The sequence below is a fragment of the Juglans regia genome, chromosome 5 (genome assembly GCF_001411555.2).
Source record: "Juglans regia cultivar Chandler chromosome 5, Walnut 2.0, whole genome shotgun sequence".
Lineage (NCBI taxonomy): Eukaryota > Viridiplantae > Streptophyta > Magnoliopsida > Fagales > Juglandaceae > Juglans > Juglans regia.
The window spans coordinates 262,220-284,623 of NC_049905.1; the positions used below are offsets into that span (position 1 = coordinate 262,220).

Sequence of the window (22,404 nt, forward strand, 5' to 3'; positions counted from 1 at the left end):
TGATATTGCTAGCCAAAAATTTCTACATAAACAAAACAAGGAAACAAAATTGAAGCAAGTAAACAGGACGAGAAAATTTGGAAAAATTAAATAGGTATAGGGTTTTTTTATTTATAAAAAAAAAAAAAAAAAAAAAAAACAATGTCATGCATAGATCAAAAGCAAAAACAAGGCTAAAAACCAGGTAGATATAGTTTGGTACTAATTTTAAGCTCTTCCCCGTTCCTTTCTTAATTGAAAAATAAATATATTGGTATCAAATCAATTCTTTCAGAACGCTTTTAGTTTTTTCTTTGAAGAAAAGAAAAAATTCAATAGGCGATTCATTACTACTGATATAAAAGAATTTCATATAAATAAATTTATAAATTAGTATGGTTTTATGTAATTTATTAGATCTATTTTATAATAAATTTATAATTTGACGTATCATATCAAATCACGTCAGTTTGTAAATTTATTTTACTAAAATTCTTTTATTACTAGAATATTTCTCAAAATAAAAATAAAGAAAGAATAAAACTTATTTTAGAAAAAGAAAGAAATAAAAAAGGGAATCGTGTCCTCAGGCTCACACCAGCTCGCGCTTAGGGTGTATATAAGGCGAAGGCACCGTCACTCAGAGCCGTAGCACAAGCCCTAGCGGCAGAACAGCTCCCTCTACACACTTTCACAGCGGCGCACTTCCCCGACGGCTAACGGTACTCTCTCTCCCTCTCTCTCCGCGTGTCAAAATATTTAGGTTTCTGTAATTTCTGATCCCAATGAGGAAGAGTTTAGTAATCTGAAATGGGTGCATGGAAATGGATTTCACAGTTCAGGAAAAGCATGGGGGCTCCCATTTGCAAGCTTACTGCAGAGGTTGAGGAACCCATGGTTTCATGCCCTCCCAGGTTGATACTAGGCGTCCTGAGGGATTTTTTTTTATTATTTGACCAGGTTTAGTGATCTGATTTAACCTAAGGGATTCATTCATATGTCCTTTCTGTGATCTAACAAAACACAGTTTCGTTTTCAATGTTTGCATTAAAAGATTACATTCTCTTGCTCAAAACATATATTGTGTACCATAACGGCGCATCTCAAACGTATACAGCTAACAAATTACTTCCTTCCGCTACTGGGATTTGAAACAAAGAGCCATTTTTTATTTTGTAACTCCGCAAGCATTCACAACCGGCTGTTTGGCAAACCAGAAAATTGGGTGTCTCTGAAAATACCGAATAGCATAATTAACTGCGTATTGCGCAGTTTGATAATTAGCAGTGCATTGTGCGTTTTGAACAGAGGAGCTTTCCCATCGGTAAGAGCTCATATAGATTTCACTTTCATATCCACATTACACTAAAAAAAAAAAGACACATTAGTGACAGAACCCATGTTGTCTCATGACATACATACTAAAGCAGTAACCTGTAGTCTGCAAAGGCTGTATGTTGCGATCCGAAATGCGATCGAGCCACCTAAAATTCCATTGCAGCACCCCATAAATCTGCCTAAGCAAGCACTTTCACTGACTGTATAAGCAATACCGATTGTTAGAGATGAAATGAAATCAAGAATCTTTTATTTGATTATTACAAATTATTTCCATACTTGTATAAAAAAGATTTGATTTTTACCTTATCTCAACTCCAAGCAATAATCTCCATATATAGAGTTGTGCAATTACAATTTAGCTTGGCATTTTAAACATATATTGTTAGCTTGACACTGTGAACTATGCATAGTATATATATATTTCACGCTTCCAACGTCTTTTTTTGTTGTCTATCCATATGCAAGGAAGGAGGCTCTGGATATGCCAAATAACTGCTGTGATAAAACAAGCTCCGTGCAAAGAACACGTAAAACTCCTAAAAACCTTACTTTCACTCACAATCCTAGCAATCATGATATGATGCAAATCATCTTATTCTAATGGCTGTAGGCCCCGGCCATGCAACTAAGCATGTGGTTTACAAAAACAGCAAAGCCACTACTAAGAGCATTGACAATCGCCTAGTCATTGTCAAGTCTAAAATTTAGCTAGAATGAATTGTTTTGACTATAACATGAATTTATAGCTAAAGTAGTTCACATTGGACTAGCTATCTTAAAGTTTAAATAATAATAAAATGTTATTATTTTAATAATATATATATTTTTAATATTTTACAAATTTAATTAATAACTTTATTAAAGAATAAAATTATTATTTTTGAATTATTTTTTCCCTCAACCTAATTATTCAATAAATATATTTTGTAAACCATTCATCCAAAAATCACATATACAAACATACCAACATTTCTTCTATTTTTCTAAACAGTCCACTAAAATTACAAAAACAGTCCATTATTCCATCAAAACAGTCCAATAATTACAAAACAGTCTACTAAAATTATAAAAACAATCAATTATTCCATCAAAACAGTCCAATAATTACAAAACAGTCTATTAAAATTATAAAAACAGTCCATTATTCCATCAAAACAGTCCAATAATTATAGTAGTCCACTAAAATTACAAAAACATCTCACTAATCCATCAAAACAGTCCACTAATTACAAAATAGTCCACTAAAATTACAAGAACAGTCCACTAATCCATCAAAACAGTCTAATAATTACAAAACAGTCCACTAAAATTATAAAAACAGTCCACTAATCCATCAAAACAGTCTAATAATTACAAAACAGTCCACTAAAATTATAAAAACAGTCTATTATTCCATCAAAACAGTCCAATAATTATAAAACAGTCCACTAAAATTACAAAAACAGTCCACTATTCTAGCAAAAGTCAACATATATCAAAGTCAGCAACTGTTTTGGGCTGACTAATTAATATACATGTACCAAAAACAGTACTGGTAATATATATATATATGATGTATGATTCATAAAACAAAAGTGCATCAATGGCCAGCAAAAGGGAAATATATTCATATATATATATGATGTTTTGGGCTGACAAATCTCTCTTCTTTTGTTGCTACTGCGCAGATCGAAACAAAAGGTAAAAAGAGCAGAAACAAAGAGCACAGAAATTCACTAAAATGCTTAAAGAAAAGAAGAAAATTTCGAGTACTTTTTATCTGTAAATGACCAGACAGCAAGTACTCCAGCTAAAAAAATGCCATGCTTTGAAAACAAAATTGCCAGCAAGTACTCCAGCAAGTATCTGTCATTTTTATAGGCTTTGAAAACAAGCTATGTATGATGAATTCCCATGCTTTGAAAACAAAAATGCCATGCTTGTTTATGAATGCAACATTACTTTGATGAATTTCCCAAAGTTGAAACAGTCCAATTTCTCGGCATGTATGATGTTCCTATATTGTCAAATACTCGTTTGAGTTCATATGTACAGATCACTCACAGAATACCAATCAACATTTTTCAATAACCAACAACATTGCACACATCAATAAAACCCTCATAAATCTCCACAAATCACGGCTAATTAAACATCTCCTAAATTCTTATAAAAAAAATATATACATCCGCAAGAAAATTTTGTATAAATTGCACACTCCACAAAACAGATTAAAATTACCTAAACCTGGACGTGGGGATCGATTGCTTTCACGAGCGTGCCACACGGTTAGTGATGCAAAATTGCCTCCAAGTCTGGAATTATAAAACCCACAAATTTCATCATGTGAAAGTAAAGAAATCTGAGTGTGTGTGTGCATTTGTCCAATCGGGGGTGTGAGACCCCGTGAGTAAAATAGAGAGTGAGTGACTTACCACTAGCGGACACTTCCAGTGAGGAGAAGACGAAGAAGACCTGCTAACCACTTCGGGAGTTTCGGGAGAAGGCTGAAAAGGGCGAAGAAGAGAACTCAACAAGGGAGTTTCGAGAGAAACAAAGAAAAGGGTGAAGAAGAGGAGAGAAAGAAAAGGGCGGAAGAGAAGAAGAGAAGGTTCGGGAGAAAGAAAGAGAAGGGCGACGCAGAAAGGAAGAGAAGGGGTTTTGGGAGAAAGAAAGAAAAGAAAGAAAAATGGGGGTTTCGGGAAGAAAGAGAAAATCGAAGAAGAAAGGAGAGGAGGAGTTCGGGAGAAAGAGAGAAAAGAAAGAAAAATGGGGGTTTCGGGAAGAACGAGAAAATCGAAGAAGAAAGGAGAGGAGTTCGGGAGAAAAAAATAAATAAAGAGGAAATGGGTTTCAAGAAGAAGACAGAAGGTCGAAGAAGAAAGGAAGAGAAGAGTTTTGGGAGAGAAAAAAAGAAAAAAAAGAAAGAAGAAATGGTGGGGAAGAGACACAGAAAAACCGAGGGAAAGAATTTTGCGGGAGCAAAACAAATGATAAAATAAACGTTTGATCCGTGTGCAGTAGCTCGCCAAACTTGGCGAGGGGTGAAGAGTTACTGTAGAGAAATGTTAAACTTTTGAAGTTTAGCTAGGCCAATGTAGATGATTTTTTCTATATTTACTTTTAATTTAGACTTGCATTGGCAAATGGCTAGTCCATTGCCAATGCTCTAACTAGTGCCATTGGAGGATGCCGTAAAATCTGACTACAGTAATAGAAATCCTCATCGTTGTAGAATGAATATTAAAATCTAGTACGTGAAGGAGATGCGAGTAATGTCAATGCTTCTTGCGACAATGTTGTATTGACAAACAAGGGGAAAGTCAAATTAATTCAGAGGATTAGCGATATTCATACTATTATGTATATGCTGTAAATATCATTGATGATGATAGTCAAATTTCGTGTTTGTTTGGGGAGAGGATTTATATTTTTTGAGAACTTGCCCGATCCATCCTCCTAATGAATAAATAACCAATTTCAATCTTCACCTCTGCCAAAGGAGAAAATAAAATCTCTCTTCAAGCCTTTAAAATTTTTACGCCCTCCTACTAAATAGTTTATAATAGAAAAGTAGTACCCACTGTTTTCTCTCTTTCACTTCACTTGAGGATCCATCCATCCATGAACCCTGAGATGGAAAATGGTAACCACTCGTTGTGTAATCCATAGGCGGCCATAAACAGACAGATTATTGAGAAAGTAAACCTCCTAACTTGTACCATAATAATTCTTTTAGGGAAAAAGTAAATTGTGTATAGTGAAGCATTTTGTATTTATACACTAAATTATCACAATTAACAATATCATTAAAATAAAAAAAACTTGTTCAATTTTATGTATTAAAATAAATGAAAAATAGGTGATGCAGCAAGATACTGACAATAGGATCTTGATGAATGTTGCAAAATGTCGACTTTTATAGTTAAAAGATGTAATATATCTGTTTTAATGATTTAATATACGAAATATAATACTTCAAAAATGCATCTTTTTGTTTTTACCATAAACGAGTAACCAAAGTAACACAAGAAGTTATTTGGTCCCAAAATGGGATGAACTTTTTAGTCATTCGGTTTGAATAATAAAAGTGTTTTATTTTATAAAATATTTTATTTAATTTTTAATTTTTATTTAAAACTATTTCTTTTCATTGTTTAAACCGTACGTTACAGCGCCGTCCAATTAAGTAAGGCCCATTAAGGATTGAGAGAGAGAGAGAGAGAGAGAGAGAGAGAGAGAGGTGCAATCTGATCTGGAATTAAGGAGAGAGAGAGGGGGACCGACGGGCTCATGTTGTCTCTTGAGTCTTGACTTTCTTCCCCAACACCAACAACTTATTTAAGCAGACAAAAGGTCTCAATTAGGATAAAAGTAAGGGAGTTTCAAGAGCAAGGGTATCTCGCTTCTGCTTTCTTCATACACTCTCTCTCTCCCTCTCCATTGGCTACACACTTTCTTCTCCCTTACATAAGTATCTTTGGGAGAATGGAAGGAGAAGGGACATCCGCACCAAACGAAAAGAAAGGAAAATTCGAAAGAATATGTGTTTTCTGTGGCAGTAAACCAGGACATAAGGCTGCATTTAGTGATGCAGCTCTCGAGCTTGCTAAACTAATGGTAATCATGTATATCCAATCAGCCCTACTCAAAGAGATACAAATTCTTCTTCTAACCCCTATTTTTTTTTTTTGGAGAAGTTGCATGTCTCTCAGATCGAGCTTCTTTATTTAACAGGTAGATAGGAAGATTGATTTGGTTTATGGCGGAGGAAGCGTAGGTTTAATGGGCTTGATCTCTCGGACAGTATTTAATGGAGGTTGCCATGTTCTTGGGTATACATTATATATATTTTTATCTTAATATTAACCCATGCATCAATTTTCTTTTCCTTAGATTTCCGCAAGAGAATCAACGTGTATCTTTGTTTTGTTTTTATGTTTGTATAGAGTGATTCCTAAAGCTCTTTTGCGTCATGAGGTACTCAATCTTTATTCCAGTACTGTTGAATGCTTTCTTCAATTGAAGTACTTCCTTGTGAAAGAATCAAACTGAGCAGACTCCTCTTGCAGATATCAGGAGAGGCCATCGGGGAAGTAAAAATAGTTTCAGGTATGCACCAAAGGAAGGCGGAAATGGCAAAACATGCCGATGCTTTCATCGCACTTCCCGGTAATTAATTAAGCTTCATCCATATATATATATATAGATCCGCTTTCACTTGTTCTTACACGTACAGAATATATAAGTTCTTATGCATGTTTGTTGGATCCAACTTTGAATCCGTTTAGGTGGCTATGGGACCATGGAAGAATTGCTAGAGATGATATCATGGTCTCAACTTGGAATCCATGACAAGCCAGTGAGATGATTCTTACGTACCAGCTTCCATTAAATCGGTCAATATATAATTTCTCATTATCAATGCAGGCTTTTGTTTGATATCGTTTATTGTGTAACAGGTGGGGTTATTGAACGTAGATGGGTATTATGACGGCTTGCTTGCCTTATTTGATAAAGGAGTGGAAGAGGGTTTCATAGAGGAGTCAGCAAGCCATATCTTGATCATTACAAACACAGCAGAAGAACTCGTAAAGAAAATGGAGGTACTTGAAGAAATGCAATTGTTTTTTTTTTTTTTTGAAATAAAAACAGTTTCCATTAATTAATTAGTAGGGTTGGTGGCTGAATTATTGTAGAGGATGACAAAACAAAGTTGCAGGCGAAAGTGGGGTAGAATTGTTAATGTTTTTTTATTGTATATTGCAGGAGTATGCGCCAGTCCGTAACAAGGTAGAACGCAGACAAAGCTGAGAAATGGGCCCATTTTATTACACTACTCCAAGTGGGGGAAGCCTTAAGACCTTAGATCTTAATCATCCATCTGTATATATTTATTTATATACCCTATATGTGCTGGAGCCTGGGCCCTGGAGTAGTTCTGTTTGAATAAAAAAACAAAAAACAAAAAAGAGGACAGCAAAATGGCCCCAAATATTTCTGTCTCTGTTCAATTATCTCGAGTGGTAAATCCCAAATCTATCTGTATATATATATATATTTATATATATTTTGTAACTGAGGCCAATTTACACACACCTCGATTAATGCCACGGCATCCTGAAATTAACGACCGGATAAACCTCTAATGATCCTAAGGAAACTAGAACTGGTAAACCTCCTGTGGTCCTAAGAAGACTCAAACTGGTGACCATTATGAAGCAAACCCAAGGCTGGACCAGCTGAGCTATCCCACAGGGTTATCTATCTGTATATTTATTGTCATATTTTGGTTCCATTTCATTAAAGTCAGTTAAGGGCATATCTCTCTCAAAGTCATAAGGCCATTGGCTGAAAAAACAAATCATAGAATATGTGCCTGTGGGGGGTGGGGGGTAAAGAGAAGAAAAGCTAGATGGCTATATATGACTCTGATTATTCTTCTGTGCCCTTTTAAGTTTCGATGCAGATGGTCGAGTGACTCGAGTGTGAATTCGAGTTTTTTGTTTTTTTTTGTTTTTTGGCTTTGATAAATCACTGACCCTCTGTGCCACATTACAAATTTGACATACTAGAATTTGTGCGGTGCCACAGCCTACATGCGAAGCAAGTTAAGGGCACAGAGAATAGGCCCAGTGTGGGATCAACAAAAGAATTCCCTTTGTTTAGAATCAAAATAAACCCCAACCCATAATTCAATACATTTTCTTAATGCATGCTTTCAGAGAGTTAACAAGGAAAGGAAGGCCAACAACTCATTGAACCAAGTTTTACCAGTGGGGAGAGAGAGAGAGAGAGAGAGAGAGAGAGAGCAGGGGGATCATAACATCCCTACAAATTATTGTTGCGACTACATCCATAGAACCTGAGCAATTTATTGTTTTTTTCCTCTTAGCAACCAATCTACTGGCCTAGCCATGATAACATGACTAAGCCATTTGGAAACATTAACGAACTCCACCGTGCCCTCTATCACATGCATCATAGGTTTTTCATTCAAAATAAACCAGAGTTTGTCCCAATATCACACAACACTAATTAGCTAAGAGTAAAGGCTGTGGCCATGGCTGAATGCCCGCTCAGTCAATCACAAATCCCAAAAGACATCATTAGGTTACTAGAATTGATAAAAGAAGTCGACCCTTTAAATTGGGTGAACCAGATGAACTACAATGTGTTAGATCATGTAAGTTATGGAGACTTTTTCTGCATCTAGAATTCGGTTTTGGTTTTCTACTACCATAGACATTGGCTATAATACAAAAGGAGGCATGATGAACCTACTAAACACTTTGAGAAATTTTTCGGATGAACATCGTCAGAAACATTTCCTGTGAACAATGGAAGGTCCAGTTTCATCATAGTCTGCCTTGGTTACATGTTGATTTTGGGGAAAGACAACTTTGGCAAGTATTGCACCGCCCACCCATGCCGAATACATTGTCAAATTCTCAGGCATATATTCTGGAGGCTGAAATGAACAAAAAGATAGAATTAAGAATTTCCATTTCTTTACATAAAACAAGCACCATACATGTCCAAGAAAATTACAACAAAATTGCTAGAAAAACAGTCCTGGGAGTAGGAAACAATAGTGATTCCTCACCATTTTCATTTTGAAAATATTAATCCATGTGTCAAATAAGAAGATATCCATCCAGTTGTGATTTAAGAAAAATTTACATGTAATTATTGAATTCTAGATGTCAGAAAATCAAGCCAATAGTTGCAATAATGTAAAATGCAAGAAAATACAAACATTAGTCTTGTAGAAAAGAGTTAAAATCTCTAGCTCATCCCATTTTGAAATAAAATAGGTTACCTTAACTAGAGCAGGACGAATGGCAGATGAGCACAGGCTAGCTTCTTTCTGAAACCTTTCTTCAAAACCTGGAGTTGGATTAATACAACCACTGGTTAGAAGCTATAGAGCAACAATTTTCCTCATTAAAGGTAAGCTCAACTGACAAGGTACTTGGCAATACTAATGCCTTCTCACCAGGACAGCATTGGCAACACAGATAAAGGTCACCATCCAAGCTTATCAAATCTATTTTCTATCTTACATGGTATGTTAAATGGAGCATCATCCACATCATAAGTCTAAAATAATAACCTAAAGTTGAATAGTTTTTGTTTTCTCACGAGCTTAATGATTATTAAGGACCTCTATGGGCAATACAGCACTCAATTTGCCTAAAAGCCTCACTCACTGACAGAAGCAAGATAGCCTCTTTTCATGCCAAAATTGAGAACAATTTATGTATCCTGTCAATCAATTACCTACAAAAAATCCAATGAATTACGTAATTAAGAGCCTAGATTGATCGCCATATCAGAACTATTGTAAAAACAGTTAACCGTAGAGGTGTGTAGTCATTCAGCCACCAGCCACCCCCAAGCCAAACAAAATAAATAATTCAATATGCCATTAGGGGCTGGCTTAGGTTGCCACGGACAAAAAAGGGCAACATCCTGCACTTATAAATTACAAAAGAGCAAGTGACAAGAAAATCAAAATAAAAGGAAATATTAAGCAAAACCAATCATAAAGATAAGGTTTTTGGTAGGGCTGCAAACGGTCCGGTCCGGCGATGGACCGAATATTTTCGGTCCATCATTTTTCCGGACCGGACCGATATGGTCCGGTCCAGTCGGTCCGCCCTATTTTTTTTTTTAATAATTAATAAAAAATTTTTATTTAAAATACTAAATTAAATTAAGTGACTTATTAATATGGATTATGTAACAAACTCAATAAAAAAATATTTTATATGGTCAATGATAATAAATTAGATAAAAATTATATTATTAATTTATATAATTACTATATAATTAACTAATTGATATTATATATTTATTAATTCATAGAATATTAACAAGTGTTAATAGTATATTTAAAATTTTATATTGTTAATAGTGATAGGTTAGATGAAGATATATATATAAAATATTGTTAATTTATAGAATATTAACAAGTATTAATAATATATTTAAAAATTTATATTGCTAATTGTACAATTATTATATATAAAATATATATATATATAATTTTTTTTTTTTTCTTTTTTTCATTCGGTCCGGTCCGGTCCGGTCCAAAAAAACCTTGGACTGTGGACCGGACCGAATGTTTTCGGTCTTCTAAAATGTGGACCGTTTATCACCCCTAGTTTTTGGTTATCTGCCTTAAGCCACATAACTTCACCCAATATATTATACTGAGACTCTCATCCCTCTTTAAACCCAATGCCTGTAAGGCACGATTTCTTTTTTGTGTAAATAACACATGATATCAATGACATTTCACCCTTGATCAGTAATTACTACTTGAAAATGTATGATGTGCCCACTGTCTCTGTAGCTATAAATAAGACAATTTTATTTTATGCTAAAAACTGAAGTTTTAAAAGAAAAATCAGAAGAGCCTGTACACCTTTGAATCCATGGGAACAAGTAGAGCTCCATTTGATGCTCATGGAGATCCATAAGCAATGACTATTTATGAAGAAGAATTGGAGGGAGAGAGAAGGGGAGGGGGTAATGATATCTACAGCATCACCAGAATCAATAAATTACAACGCACCAGGCATAGAAGCAGTGCCACCACAAAGTACTGTGTTTTCAAGCAGCTGCCGGTGGTTATCAGATGACACTGTTGAGATACTACGAACTAGCTGCTCAACAATTCCATGTGCGTCTAAACTCAGTAGAGATGGTTGAAATAAAGCCTCACCAACAGTATATTTTTCTCTCCCAATTGTTATCACCTGAGATAATAACCAGATGTTATGTCTACAAGTCTATCATGCTGAAGCTCCTAAGCTACACATAACTGTCATGATGCAGAGTTTCTTATATTGTCAGATAGCATGTACAGCCAATCGGTAGGTTGCATTTGGAATATAAATAATACATGCGACCTACATATCTTTTGAATAAGCTTGCCAATGCTTTCGCAACTTTAACTTTTCAATATGTAAGAAAAGACTGCTTACATCTTGCATACTTGGATTTGCGCCTTTTGCACTTTTTAATGAGTTTAGTACTTATAAAAAATATATGCGAATAAAGTTGGTCAAGTGTTTCAGGATTTGTTGGCATATCTTTATTCAAGGACACTGTTGAAATGAACGGATAAGATCATGCTTTACAGTGTTTTCTGATTAATTTGGATTCCTGAAAAATAATTATTCCCATCAAAATAAATCCACCAAGAAAAAAGACTGAAAGTTCCATACAAATAGTCTGGCTAGATTGAGGAACAATATCATGTACTCAAGTCAACATATATTCATCCCAACCATTCCAAGATTTTTACTACTCAAAGTCACATTTCTTACTTTTTTCGTATTGGCCATCAACCTAAACCAAAAAGCTTCCTGTTTGGGGAGTACATTATTCATCAATGTCTGGTATAGAACTATTTAAACCAAGTAACAAATCTTCGTAACTTCATATGTTATGGTACCTCCATTTTCTGCCCCTTCAGTTCACTCCCCTTATAGAAGTGAAACCAATTGGTGAAGATTTAATTTGTTATCTTTTTTCGTTAACCAGTAAGTGCCAAGGTAAATAATAATAAAAACAAAAGTAACAGGTACAATGAGAGAGATCTGAGTAGCATTGTAAGCCACTCAAGTCTCTAGCCAGGTCTGAAGTTGTATTGAATTGGTTCTAGAAGGCTCACATATGAAAAGCTAGCTCAAAACTGGAAAAATCTGAACATAAACCTGTCCATCCGGAAGGGTATGCTTCTCTATCTGGCATGAATTTTTGGTCTTCTCATAAGCAAGTTCATCTTCAGCACAACATGAGTATAGCTCTTTCACTTTCTCAACATCAGACATGCTGATATTTACTAGCGGATTAGATTTTCCAAGCTCTTGAGCAAGTAACTTCGTCAAATCAATACCTCCAATTTCAAATCTTCTAGAGGCAATGTGCTGAACTGCACCTTCAATTACGGGTGCAATATCTGGTTATAAAGCAAGAAAGATCATGTGAAACACAAAGATTGGTTAGTTCAAATCATGGCTTTCTTTGCCCGAAGACCATTGAGTTGCATATCCAGTAGCTAGACTGTGCATACAAATGCTCTAAAGGCCATAAGTAAACCCTCTACATCAGCTAAGAGATTGAACGTATTCAAGGAGTGATTTACTTTGTTCATAATGCAATAGGAATTATGATTCTTTTTTTGATAGGTACTTCATAATGCAATAGGAATTATGATTCTTATCATGAACAGATTGCAATCTTGGAAATTAGGGCCACCTTACTTTTAAAGAATCAAAGGCAATGGAAACAATAATTCTCTGAAATTAAGTCTGATATTCAGGTTTGTACTACAATTATTTACCACACAACATTTTGCCTCAATTTATGCGTATGTCTATATTTGGATATTTTTGTGTAAATGTATATGTTTCCTTTTTCTTTTTTAATAAGTAAGATAAAATTAATTTTTTTTTGATCGGTAAACAGATTTTTATTGATCAAAAGGGAGACATAGAGTGTCCAAGTACACGGGACATATACATGAACACGTTCACAATGTCTATCTTAGAGATACAAGAAACTCATGAAAAGACCTGCCATGAAAATCAATTACAATCGACCAATGGAGTAAAGTATTGAAAAACAGAATTCTAAGCTCTTCCATTGATCTTTCTTGATCTTCAAAGCATCTTGCATTCCGCTCCCTCCAAATGCACCACCATAGACAAATAGGTAGCATCTTCCATATGGATGCAATTTGAGTGTTGCCCCTAATACCTCCCCAAGAGGCTAAAAAATCAGACACCCTTTCCGGCATCACCCACGCTAACCCCACCCGTGCTAAGACATCTGTCCATAAAGACATGGCAACCTCACAATGTAGTAATAGATGGTCAACGGACTCACCACTCTTCTTACACATGTAACACCAATTTATAGCGATAATGCCACGTTTCCTTAGGTTATCTATGGTAAGAATCTTCCCCAAAGATGCTGTCCATACAAAAAAAGTTGCCTTTAGCGGTGCCTTTGTCTTCCAAATGCTTTTCCATGGGAACGGGATTGAGTTGTGCAAGTTTAAGGAATGGTAGAAAGAGCGAGCCGTGAACACTCCCTTCTTAGATGGACGCCAACATAACTTGTCTTCTCCTTCCCCCGACACACTAGTGGAATACACAAAATCAAAAAAGGCCGAAAGGTCGTCCATCTCCCAATCTTGTGCATCTCTATGAAAAGTGAGGTTCCATTAGGAAGAGCCATGGGAAGAGATAATCAGATCTGCGATAGAAGCTTCTTTCCTTCTTGCTAGGCTATAAACTTGTGGATAAACATCCTTGAGTGCCCGATCACCACACCATAAGTCATGCCAAAACTTTACCTTAGATCCGTTGCCGACTTTGAAGCAAGTAAGCGTTGCATATGTGTCCCACCCTCTTCTAATGTGTTTCCAAAGCCCAACTCCATGAGGTCCACTCACTGCATTAGAACACCACCCTCCCCAAGATTCCCCGTGCTTCAACGCAATAACGGTTCGCCACAAGGCATCCCGTTCTTGGTGATATCTCCATAACCATTTGCCAAGTAAGGCTTGATTGAAAGTTCTCAAATTCCGTATACCCAAACCTCCTTCCTTGATAGGGGAACAAATTGTAGCCCATTTCACCAAGTGAAATTTAAACTCATCTTTGATCCCTCCCCATAGGAAATCACGTTGAATTTTCTCCATGCAATGAGCCACCTTAGCAGGGAGCGGAAATAAGGAAAGGAAATATGTTGGTAAGTTAGACAGAGTGCTTTTTATGAGAGTCACCCGGCCCCCTTTAGATAAGTACATCCTCTTCCAACCAGCTAGTTTCCTCTCCATTTTTTCTATTACAACATCCCAAATAGATTTCGTTTTGAACGCCGCGCCTAATGGAAGACCAAGATATTTCATGGGCAGCTGAGTTATCTTACCCTCCAAGATGGATGCCAGACTCTCCACATTGGGTACATGTCCCACTGGTACTACCTCTGATTTAGCCAAGTTCACCTTCAAGCCTGACACAGCTTCAAAGCATAATAAAAGAGCTCTCAAAGCTCGGATTTGCTCCCGTCTGGCCTCACAAAAGATTAGTGTATCATCGGCAAACAAAAGGTGAGTGATGTTAAGCAAACCTGAACTTGCCTCTCCCACTGAGAATCCTGATATGAATCCTCCCTCTACCGCCCCTAAAATCATCTTGCTGAAAGCTTCCATCACAAAAACAAAGAGAAGAGGAGAAAGAGGGTCTCCTTGTCGCAAACCTCGAGAGCTCTTAAAAAAACCTTTGGATGTGCCATTCACCAAAACAGAGAAACAAGGCGTGGAAATACAATGAAGGATCCAGGAACACCATTTAGAGCCAAAGCCGCATCTTTCCAACATATAAATTAAGAAACTCCAGTTGACGTGATCGTAAGCTTTCTCCATGTCTAACTTACAAAGGAGTCCCGGCTCTCCTGATTTAATACGACTCTCCAGACATTCGTTGGCTATAAGCACCGAGTCAAGGATTTGCCTACCTTGAACAAATGCATTTTGAGGCTTCGAAATCAAGCCTTCCATCACCTTACTCATTCTGTTCGCCAATACTTTGGATAAAATTTTGTATAGCCCACCCACCAAACTAATGGGACGAAAATCTTTCACTTCTACAGCTCCGGGCTTTTTAGGAATGAGTGCTAAGAATGTACTATTAAGGCTTCTCTCAAAACGCCCGCTTCTATGAAATTCATGAAAAACCTCCATAATATCATCTTTAAGCACATCCCAACATGTCTGGAAGAAAGCCATGGAGAAGCCATCGGGACCTGGGGCTTTATCACCCGCCATACCTTTAATCACCGACCTGACCTCTACCTCATCAAATGGCCTCTCGAGTCGTTCCGCAACCTGCGGGTCAAGAACATCAAACACCAACCCGTCGAGTCTTGGTCTCCACCCAAATTGTTCCGAAAACAACTTATCATAGTAATTGACAATGTGGTCTGAAATTTCGGTATGGTTGGAAGAGACCGCCCCATCTATCAACAAAGTATCTATAGCATTGTACCGCCTATGTGAGTTGGCCACTTGGTGAAAAAACTTGGTGCATTTATCCCCTTCCTTTAACCATAAAGCTCGTGATTTTTGACGCCACGATATTTCTTCCAAAAGAGACAACCGTTCAATTTCCACAATCACTTGGGATTTGCGGGCCCGCTCGGATTCAGTGCAAACCCTCTCCTCTTCCACACCCTCCATGTTCTTAAGCTCCTCCATTAGAACAGATTTCTGACTGTCCACATTACCAAACTCTTGTATATTCCACTCCTTCAGGTCCTTTTTCAAAGACTTTAACTTGCAAGCCATTTTATAGCTAGCGTTACCATTAAAATGGTAAGAAGACCACCATTGTCTTATTCTGTCCAGAAAACCCTCCGACTTCAACCACATGTTCTCAAATTTGAAATGCCTTGGGCCTCTTCTGATGCCCCCACAATTCACAAGAATGGGGAAATGATCTGAATACAACCTGGGAAGTCTCTTCTGAATGAGATCTGGATATTGTGCCTCCCATTCCGGAGAGATTAAAAATCTATCTATCCTCGACCAAGATGGAAGTTCTCGATTGCTAGACCAGGTGAAGGAACCACCTGCAAGAGGAATATCTAGTAAATTCTGTTCGGAAATGAAGTTAGAAAAATCTACCATTGATGAGTTGAAACCCGAGCCACCTGATCTCTCGCTCGGGAAACGGGTGACGTTAAAATCACCTCCAATACACCAAGGTAAGTCCCATAAACTGTTAATACCGGCCAACTCATCCCATAGTAGCCTTCGAGACCGGTCAAGATTAGGACCATAGACGCCTGCAAAAGCCCACTGATAACCATCCCTTATGTTCTTAAACGAGCAAGCCACCACATAATCCCCCACGCAATCTTCCATTTTTTCCACCACTCGTTTGTCCCACATAACTAGTATGCCCCCGGAAGCTCCATTGGACGGTAAATACAGCCATCCCACATGCAAACCGCCCCACAAACTCCTAATAGTACGAAGAGAAATAAGTGCCAGTTTAGTTTCTTGTAGGCAAACAACGTCTACTTTCCAACTACGGAGAAGGGACCTAATAAATAGTCGTTTATTCATGTCATTGATCCCTCTCACGTTCCAAGATAAGATTTTAGGCTTCATTAACAATATAGACGTCCCTCCCTTTTGCTCTATCTCTTCCCGAGGTTCCCTCCTTATTATCATAATTAATGGAGCATTGCAATCTTTTCAATTCTCTCTCCTTTTTAGCAGCCGACTTCAGTACCGTAGAACGACCAGCTTCCATGGCTACTAAGAGAGCCATGAATTGGTCTTCGTACCCTTCACATGAAATCCCCACCCAACCATGAAGCTCCTCTACTTTTTTTAGTACCCAATCTGAAGCTCGAGGTGCGATATGAGGTGGGAGCATCTGTAAGGGTGACGGGCTACCCATCTCCTCCTCTTCTCCGCCCACAGAGTCCCCATAAATGCTCAGCTGACTGGTACTCATCTCCTTTCCAGCGACAGAATCTGCTCCCGCCAAGATAGTGAGTCTTGACCCACCCATAGTTGCGTCTGATTCAACCACTTCATCGGGACAACCTGTGACTGGTTCCGCAAGCTCCAACCACGTCATCGGGACTGTCTGTGTCTGGTTCGAAGACTTAGGCTCGAACACAGTAGCCAGAGCAACATCACGTATAAGTCCGAACCTCCTATGGTCTTGTCGCTGCTCGCAAACGGCTCCTCTGACGTCGTCGACGTAGTCTGTGCGCCGATACTCTTCATCGTGACATTCTGTGCAGTATTCGGGCCATCGTGAGCACAGAGGCCGTCGTACATCTCTTCTACTTGCTCTGGTTCTGTACCCGCCGGCGATGCAACGTCCAACGTGGCCTCTGCAACCTTCGACGGAGTCGACTGCGTCGTTTCCGGCGACGGTGGCTCAGGCCCACTCGTCGACGGGCCACCTGCGGCCTGCATCTTCTTCCTCCAGAAAGGGCCTCCCTGCCGTGCCCTCTTGGGCTGGGTTTCAGTATACAACACTTGGCCCTTCCCCTTAGGCCCACCATCCGTGTCCCCAAGGCCCAAATGGCAACCCGAGCCCACTCCTTCCAATCCATAACCCTCAACGCACCGTATCAACTCCCCAACTCTATTAGTTAGCTCCCCCAACGATTCCTGCACTTCACGTAACTCCTTCAGAAATTTTCCTTCTTTTAGTCCCATCACCCCTCTGCCATCACCTACTCCACACTGTGTTTCTGCCGAAAAGGGAGTTAATCCCTTTTGCAAGTCTCCCATCACATTGAGCTGCACAGTTCGAGGCACCTCCAGTGCCTCCTTGTACGACTTGGATGGCCAAGTTTTCACCCTCTCAGGCGATGGGTTTCTTCCCTGGACACCTACTCTGCCCATGTCCTTCAACACTGCCACCATCTTCCTCCACCCCATTCCTGCCTTGTCTTCAGGTATGAGAATGTAGCTCCTGCGTCCTCCCCCCCCATACACAGCCAAAGCCATATATGAGCCACGAGAGTTAGAGCAACGCTGGGCTGTAAGGCCTCTGTCGCCTTCCCGTCGAGCTGAGTAGAAGCCTTTGTTCTCAGCCTTCAAACACGCCTCCAGTGAGTTAGCCAACCAACTGATAGTCTCTAAACCCAACCATATGCAACTCACACCTTTCCATCCTTTCTCAGTAATGGACACCCTATCCCCAAGTCTTCTCACCTCAAAAACCTTTGACTCTATAGCTAAACAACTAAAAGAGTTCATTTTGCTTTGAGAGAATTCTTAAGATAAAATTAATTGAAGCAAGAAACAAAGCACAGCCCAAGTACACAAAGAATATAATTGAGAACACCGAGTTACAAATTAGGAGCTACATACATTTCCTTTTACCCATAAGTTTAGTCCACACCTAGTTTTGAGAAGTTACTTTTTTCACATTTTTCAAAGTCAGGATATATACACAATTGCTTAGAAGCTCTTCCTTACATTGCCCGAGGAGAAAGTATTAACTTACTAGTGCATACTTGAAGCAATAAGAGAAGAGGCTGTAGACGGTTTTCAGAATGGGCATGGCACAACGCCAATTGCAATGCATAGACACAACACAAGAAGATCAGATTTAAGGCCATAATCTAGGATTTTTTCATTGAGTGAGGGTCCAATGCTCTAGATGCTCTATGTTCATCATTACACCTTCACAAAAGTAACAATATCCTATTCTTACAACTCAGTACTTTTAATAAATAATGCCTTATTATCAATAAACTTTTGTTTACCGATTAAAAAAAAGTAAAGAAACAATATGGTTACAGCTTCATAAAAGTAACATTATTGATCATTAGTACCTCATTTAAATAGCTATCTTACTAGAAGATCATGCAAGCATATTGATCATATGCTGGAAAGGATATGATAGTAATTAATTGCTTACATCTTTATAAAAAAAGTTCGTCCACAGCAAAGAGAATATAGATGTGCTTAATTGTAGACAGTCAATTGAAATTTTAGAATGATATGGATTCACACAGATCTCACCATCATGCCTAAAGAATCCTAGTAAACTGCTTCATAGGTATTTATAAAACAAAACGCTTCTTAGGCTTAAAGAGCTGAGAAGTTCCCTGCTTAAGATATATATACCTATCTTTCCATGACCAATATCGACAGTGCAACCCGAGATACGTCCTACTGCATAGAGTGATAATACTGCTTGCTCTGATGCATAAAAGCCTGAGATGTTAAATGTTTCAAACATCAGCTGCACCAACTGTTCTCTGAAAGACTGTTAAAAACAATCGTGAATTAATTTTCAGAAAATAAATATAACTATTAAAAAAACAGAATTTTTTTTTTTTTGATAAGTAATCAAAGATATTGTATTCATAGAACTCGGCAAGGCCCAGGTACACAGGAAGTATACATGAAAAAACGCCTAGCTAGAGGTTACAATAGAAAGGAGAAGATCATGGACACTGGATCCGTTACAAACTATAGCCCCCGCCCATAGGAACAATGACTTAAAAAAGAAAGCTTTAAGCTCAGCCAAAGTTCTCTCATGATCTTCAAAACATCTAGCATTTCTCTCATTCCAAATACACCAACACATGCATATTGGTATCAATCTCCAAATTGCCGCTACCTGAGAGTCACCATGAAGGCCTCTCCAACTTGCTAGAAAGTTCACCAATCTACAAGGCATAACCCAAGACAGACCGAGTCTTGAGAATACATCATCCCACATAGCCTTGACCACCTCGCAGTGTAGAAGCAGGTGATCAACTGACTCCCCATGCTTTTTACACATACAACACCAATCTAAGACAACAACCCGACGTTTCCTCAAATTATCTGTAGTGAGAATTAAAAAACAGAATGTTGGATTATTTGATGCTGGCAAACTTCCATCATAGTGCGAAGAAATGAAACAGCTTTGCAAGTTTGGATCTTTTTTATTTATTTATTTTTTATTAAGTAGCAAGTTGGATCTTTACGGTTGAAAACTGCTTAATAGTTCCCCAACACCATATAAACCCCAAAAAAAAATAAAAAAAAATAAATAAATAAATAAAACACCCTTGCCAAGTCCAACCAGAAAAACCCACATCACTGCAGAAAGACACAAAACTTTCATTAAGCCAGTGCACATGCACACTAAAATGTACTCACAATCCTCCATAAATTAGATAATATCAATAATAGTAATGGTGACATGAATAATAAGAATGATAATACAAGAAAGATAATAATTTACTCCGAAAAATATAGACCGTCATGATTTTCAAAGAATACCACAACTCTGCATCATGCTTTTCTCTACATTAATGAACCTTAAGTTTGGGAAAAAAAAAAAAAACCTTTCCAAGAAATAAGGATTTTCTAACCTTGGGGGTAGAAAGCGGATCTGTAAATAATATTTGTCCTTCATTCCCTATCTCCCATCCAAGGCCTGTATACAGAACATGGTGCAGCAGATCTTCCATAGCATCCCAGTCTCTAATAAAACCTCGCACAACTGGATCGACAGTAATATCTTCACACAATGAATTATCGGCCACTGACCCATCTTCAAGCATGCGTTTCATTTGAGTGGGAATCATCTAAATTGCAGAGAAGAAAGTAAAAGAATAAATCTCGAGGGCCTTAATATACATTATATATGAGCACACAAAGGGATTTTGGGGTGCAACTCAGACCATATGTATTTAAATTCTCCCTTTTCCCAGCCTTCGATAAGAGACCAGCCTGAAGGTAAGCAAAAGCGTATACCATCTATCCACATAGAACAGCTTGGCTTAATTGAGTATTCTAGCCAAACCGAAAATAAACAGTTTCTTCTAGCTTCATCGGTTCTCCAGGCAACCAAAAAATGGGTAAGCAAACCTAACCCTAGCTGAACCTATGACAACTATTGGGCCCACCTGAGGTCGCCCATGCAATTTCTGCATTACATAATAAAAACCACAGCAGCCACCAAATCAAATCAAAATATTTACTTTCCGTGATAGTCCTCACTTGTCCCAGTAGCCAAACAGAAAATAAAACAAACACGGGGTTCAAACCAAGCCTTTCACCACGAATTTTTCTCATTAGGTTTTCAAACCACCCAAAATTTAAAAATCAGGGGAAAAAATCCTGTTACAAAATTTGTATTTTTTTTTTCAATGTTATACGTTAATGGAAAAAAATTACTCAACTAAGCCCAAGACAATAAGAAATATCAGCTTCAACTTCTTTCTTCTGTTTTATCTTCTACACTTGCCACCGCGAACAAATGGGGAGGAAAAAAAACTTATGCAGCGTGCCGTATGAGTGAACTGTGAAACAGAATCTGCAAACACTACATCTCACAACTCTTCTATAAGCCTAGAAATCAAGTCTAGAAATATAAGAATTGAGGAAAAACACTGGTCTATAACAAAAACATAGGGTGGGGCAAGCTTTATAGTACCATGGAGGGAGCCTGATCGGGAATTGCGGGTCCAGCTTTGAGGAACTTGGAGCCGGCGTCGACAACAGCGGCTTCCATCGAGTTGGTTTGGCTCAAAACCAAAACAAAACCCTAGGCTTTTGAGCACAAAAAGCTTCAGTTAAAATTTTTGTGGAAGCAATGAGAAAGCTTAGCCCAAGCTTAGAGTTCGAGAAGTGAGAAAAACAAACAGTGCCAGTGTTTCAAAGCTCGCAAAGCCTTCACCTTTTTATCGTTGGCGTGCTGAATCTACCAGTGGACTAGTATTTTCTTCTTCTTTGGTTGGGGCTTTCTTTTGGGAATAATATTAACAATAATAAGAATAATAATAATTTCATTATTATTATTCTTATTATTGTTATTATTATTATGAAAATGATAAAAAACCTATCAGGACTAAGTGTATTGGCATTGGGTTAATTGAATGAGTGTTATCTTTAAAATTTGATGAATTTGTATTTAAAATCACTGCATTGGATTTAGTTTATATTAAAATATTTAATTTTGAGCTACAATATATTTAAGTTCATCTCTAAATTTGAAGGCTAACTGTTCACACTCTATAACTATTATTTTATTTACTTAAATTATTATTTCTCACTTTTGAGCTAAAATATATTTAAGTTAGGAAACAATAATTTAAGTATCAAATTAAATTATTAATTAACATAGAGTTAATATAATTGTAAAATATGAAAAAAAAATAAATTAAAAATATTATTATTAAAAAATAATATAATATTATTATTTTGACTAATCCAATAGTTAATCCAACGTGAGGTTATGGCTATGAAGGTTTTGGATTTATGAAAAACATGTATTTTTTATTCAATTTTAGAGATAAATTTGATGAAATCAATACCAATGCTCTAAAATTTGTTAATATAATTTTTGTAGTCTGTCAATTGAATGATCCAATAAGAAAAGTGTTACACAAGATGATTGACATGGTAGAGAGTCATGATTCAGGTTGTTTTGATAATTCTAATATCCAGTTACTACAATTTTAATGACTATTTTTAATTCAATAGTTTATTTTTTCATGGTTTTTATCGGTTATAAAACATTCTCTGAAGAAAATTTACTA

General features: G+C 37.3%; 2 protein-coding genes and 1 long non-coding RNA gene across 4 annotated transcripts; 2 read left to right on the forward strand and 1 right to left on the reverse strand.

The window, feature by feature from the left end:
- Positions 1–597: 597 nt before the first annotated feature.
- Positions 598–1,018, forward strand: LOC108988166. The gene is made up of 2 exons (XR_001995631.2): positions 598–701; positions 817–1,018. It is a non-coding gene; the product is annotated as an uncharacterized LOC108988166 (long non-coding RNA).
- Positions 1,019–5,687: 4,669 nt separating this feature from the next.
- Positions 5,688–7,284, forward strand: LOC108988157 (cytokinin riboside 5'-monophosphate phosphoribohydrolase LOG1-like). Its single transcript, XM_018961305.2, has 7 exons — positions 5,688–5,919; positions 6,037–6,134; positions 6,249–6,279; positions 6,372–6,471; positions 6,591–6,661; positions 6,762–6,905; positions 7,069–7,284. Exons 1-7 carry the CDS (start codon positions 5,788–5,790, stop codon positions 7,111–7,113), a joined length of 621 nt encoding a protein of 206 aa, XP_018816850.1. The 5' UTR covers positions 5,688–5,787; the 3' UTR covers positions 7,114–7,284.
- Positions 7,285–8,311: 1,027 nt separating this feature from the next.
- LOC108988173 (actin-related protein 7) lies at positions 8,312–21,612 on the reverse strand. Of its 2 annotated transcripts, XM_018961331.2 has the most exons (8): positions 21,543–21,612; positions 21,300–21,415; positions 20,233–20,448; positions 18,992–19,133; positions 12,030–12,274; positions 10,883–11,066; positions 9,122–9,189; positions 8,312–8,770 (listed from the first exon to the last, which is right to left on the reverse strand). In XM_018961331.2, exons 2-8 carry the CDS (start codon positions 21,375–21,377, stop codon positions 8,618–8,620), a joined length of 1,086 nt encoding a protein of 361 aa, XP_018816876.1. In that variant the 5' UTR covers positions 21,378–21,415; positions 21,543–21,612; the 3' UTR covers positions 8,312–8,617. The 2 variants fall into 2 exon arrangements, with proteins under 2 accessions (XP_018816876.1, XP_018816869.1); XM_018961324.2 differs by having other exon boundaries at positions 21,300–21,592.
- Between the last annotated feature and the right edge of the window lie 792 nt (positions 21,613–22,404).